The 3,494-nt window shown below is 60.3% G+C and overlaps 1 protein-coding gene across 2 annotated transcripts; it reads left to right on the top strand.

Moving 5' to 3' along the window:
- Positions 1 to 276: 276 nt before the first annotated feature.
- On the top strand, positions 277 to 2,287 carry LOC149916493 (uncharacterized). Of its 2 annotated transcripts, XM_090146915.1 has the most exons (4): positions 277 to 912; positions 1,007 to 1,078; positions 1,178 to 1,249; positions 1,349 to 2,287. In XM_090146915.1, the coding sequence occupies exons 1-4, from the start codon at positions 363 to 365 to the stop codon at positions 1,954 to 1,956; spliced, it is 1,302 nt and encodes a 433-aa protein (XP_090003041.1). In that variant the 5' UTR covers positions 277 to 362; the 3' UTR covers positions 1,957 to 2,287. The 2 variants fall into 2 exon arrangements, with proteins under 2 accessions (XP_090003041.1, XP_090003040.1); XM_090146914.1 differs by having other exon boundaries at positions 1,007 to 1,249.
- Positions 2,288 to 3,494: the final 1,207 nt, after the last annotated feature.

Below are 3,494 nucleotides of genomic sequence, written 5' to 3'. Positions count from 1 at the left end.
TCTCCACTGAAACGATGGAAGGCCACAATGAGCAGCCACAGCGAGTGTTGGTGACGGGGCAGGCAGAGAACAATGCCTGTGACAGTGTCACAGAATCCTTGTGAGCTCAGGGCAGAGGGGCTGACCTCAGCGGTCACGGAACCCCCCGCTGCCACTCTCGAGCTCCCGCGGCAGGTAAGGCAGCAGGCTACTCTGCTCCTGGCACTGCGGCACTCCGGGTGATCCCAGTGCCCCAGATCTCACCCCTGCACCGATTTGGGCATTTCCCCACAGAGAGAATCCCTCCAGGGACGCTGACGGTGCTTCCGACACCCGACGCCGCTTTCTTTGGATCCTTTGTGCCACCACCGGCCACTGCTGCAATGCAGCCCAGCATTGGCGGAGCAGTGCCGGTGTCACCGCAACCCCTCCCTGTCCCCAGTGTCACCCACGTGGTGCCTCAGGCCTCTGTCTGGCCTGGGCTACCAGGTGTCCAGGGACAGGGAGTGCAGCTCCCACCTGGGGGGCTGCCTCCAGCTGTGGTTCAGCTGCCACCCGGGGGGCAGCACTTACCACTGCTGCAGCTGCACCCAGGCATGGCTCCCCCCACGGCCCCTGCCCACTGCTGGGGACATCCCCTGCTGGCAGGGACGCCTCAGCCCCAGCAGCCGATGGGGCTGTGGCCTGGGGCCGTATTCCATGGGGAGCCCCAGCAGCCCGCAGGCAGCCCCGTCCTTCTGCCAGCACCTTCAGTGCAGCAGCAGGTGCTCCCTGTGCCCTGCACGCTGCCCACCAGCTGGGAGCAGGCAGTGGGGCCCTTTGGAGATGCCGTGGTGCTCACGGAGGACCAGGGGCACCCAGCGCCCACCAACGTGTGCCCCCATCCCACCACGGCTCCGCTCACCTGCAGCACAGCAGCGCTGGAATCAGGTGGTGAGTTTGGGGGCTGCAGAGTGGGCAGCTGTCCACACCGGCTGGCTGTGGGAAAGCTGGCATTACCCCACTGGGGATTTTCTTGCTTTTCCAGCAGTGACAACGAGCGCAGACGTCTCGCAGGACATCACGGACATCGATGAGCTCCTGACATGGATGAACAGCGGTGAGTTTGGGGGCAGCAGAGCTGGCAGGGAGGTGTTCACATTCAGCGGGCATGGGAAAGCTGGCATTGCCCGTGTGGGGATTTTCTTCCCTTTTCCAGAAGTGGAATCCAATACAGAGATCCCGGACGACATCCCGGACATGGATGACCTCCTTGCATGGGTCAACAACGGTGAGTCTGGGGGCTGCAGAGCTGGCGGGGGGGTGTCTGCATTGGGTGGCTGTGGGAATGCTGTGATCATCATTCTGGGGGATGTTCTTGCTTTTTCAGAAGTGACGAGTCTTCTGGAGGTCCCCCAGCAGAACCAGGACCTGGTTGATGTCCATGCAGAGGGGACCGATTGCACTGAGACTGTGGAAAACGGTCACGATGAGCTGCTGCCAGAACTGAACGCCCAGGAAAGGGCAGAGCTGCTGTGGTGGATCGATGCCACGCAGCCACCGAGCCCAGCTGTCCCCAGCAGCCTCAACAGCGCTCCTTTCATCGCAGCGCTCCCTGACTTTCCCTGGGCCGGCACGGAGCTCAGCGGAGAGGCAGAGGCTGATGCCAGGCCCATCAGCGACCTGTTCTGGAGGCAGCCAGCATGCTGTGGGCAGCTCTCCGAGTCGCTGCCCTTTGGGCATCTAATGGAAGAGGTGCGGCAGAGGCAGCCCCGGGTGGTTCTCACCCGCCTGGCGCTGCCACCCGGCTGCATCTCCTGCCATGTGCCATACGACCCCCACAGGGATGGCACTGAGCCAGCCGAGTGCCCAGCACCCGCCTGCACCGCCGGGAAAGACAAGAGCAGAGGGCACAAGCAGCACACTGGCAGCATCCCAACCAGAAAGAGGAAGCTGCCCCTGGGCCAGGACGCTCCGGGACAGAAACGCTGGTGCTAGGTGAAGCTGGGTGGGCTCAGCACGAGCGGGAGCGTCCGCAGAAACCGGCCCACGTGGTGCAGCAGGAGGCATGGCCATAGCCAACAAATGTACCTGTAGCCCTAGGCTCCTCGCCGGCCCCAGTGGCACACAGAGAGCAGCAGCAGTGCTCCAGGGGCACTGGCACCGGCCCCAGCCCTACCCCTCCAAACCTGGGCTGTCCACAAATCTTGGACTAGGATGATGTGGGACTGTGTTAAATTACGTTGTGTTAAATCCTGTTAGATTCTGTTTAATTATGATCAATTGAGTTATTTTACATTACCTTATATTATTAAATGTTTTGCATTCACTTTCCTACGTCTCCACCCGCAGTTGTTCATGCAGCACCAAAGCACCCCAGGCCATCTTGCAGACACCTGTGGGGCAGGATGGGGCAACACAAAGGGCCGTGTCCCAGGGCTGCTCCCACCGGCCCCATTCCACCCCTCCTCACCGACCTCTCCCCCTCAGTCAGCACTGCCTGGGAACGTAGGGATGGGGAATGGTTGGGGTGGGATTCTGGGAGAGCTGGGGTGGCTCAGCCTGCTGAAGAGGAGGCTCGGGGGATCCCGGGCACAGCCATCAGTCCCTGCAGGGAGGTGCAGAGAGGACGGAGCCGGGCTGCACCCAGCGGTGCCCAGCAGCAGGACCGGAGGCTCGCACTGCAGCACAGCAGGTTTCCCTGTATGTCACCACTGAGTCCCCAGCTCAGGTCAGCACTGTTTGATATTTTTGCCCATGATCAGGATCATAGAATCACCTACAGAATTGCCAGGGTTGGAAGGGACCTGAAAGATCATGCATCTCCAACCCCCCTGCCACATGCAGGGCCACCAACCTTCCTACCTAATGCTAGACCAGGCTGCCCAGGGCCCCATCCAATCTGACCTTGAACACCTCCAGGGACGGTGCATCCACAACCTCTCTGGGCAGCCTGTTCCAGTACCTCACCATTCTCTCTGTAAAGAATTTCCCCCTGACGTCCAACCTAAATCTCCCTTCCCTCAACTTAAAACCATTTCCCCTTGTTCTGCTGTCACTCACCCTTTCAAAGAGTTGATTCCCCTCCTGTTTGTAGGCTCCCTTTAGGTACTGAAAGGCAGCAAGGAGGTCACCCCGCAGCCTTCTTTTCTCCAGGCTGAACAAGCCCAGCTCCTTCAGCTTGTCCTCATAGGGGAGGTGCTCCAGTCCCCTGGTCATCTTTGTGGCCCTCCTCTGGACCCTCTCTAACAGCTCCCTGTCTTTTTTGTACTGGGGGCTCCAGACTTGGACGCAGTACTTCAGATGGGGCCTCACAAGAGCAGAGTAGAGGGGAACAATCACCTCCCTGTCCTTGCTGGCCACCCCTCTTTTGATGGAGGATGGATGATGGAGGAGATGAGTGCATCCTCGTGAAATCCACCAGGCATCCTAAGGCACGAGGTGCTGCTGGCATTCCTGAGGCTTTTAAGGGATAGCAGGGAAAACTGGACGGCTCAGGGCAGTAGGTGGGGGCTCTTGAAGGGACTTTGAGGTGC

Source organism: Phasianus colchicus, chromosome 10, assembly GCF_987193195.1.
Source record: "Phasianus colchicus chromosome 10, bPhaCol1.hap1.1, whole genome shotgun sequence".
In the NCBI taxonomy this organism is placed as follows: Eukaryota; Metazoa; Chordata; class Aves; order Galliformes; family Phasianidae; genus Phasianus; species Phasianus colchicus.
The sequence above is the reverse complement of the archived record's forward strand: the minus strand, read 5'-3'. Positions and strand labels throughout refer to the sequence as shown.

Coding starts and splice junctions, on each gene's coding strand:
- LOC149916493 (XM_090146914.1), top strand. CDS start 363: ATGCAGCCCAGCATTGGCGGAGCAGTGCCGGTGTCACCGCAACCCCTC. Junction 913..1,006: donor AGCAGCGCTGGAATCAGGTG/GTGAGTTTGGGG, acceptor TTGCTTTTCCAG/CAGTGACAACGAGCGCAGAC. Junction 1,250..1,348: donor CCTTGCATGGGTCAACAACG/GTGAGTCTGGGG, acceptor TTGCTTTTTCAG/AAGTGACGAGTCTTCTGGAG.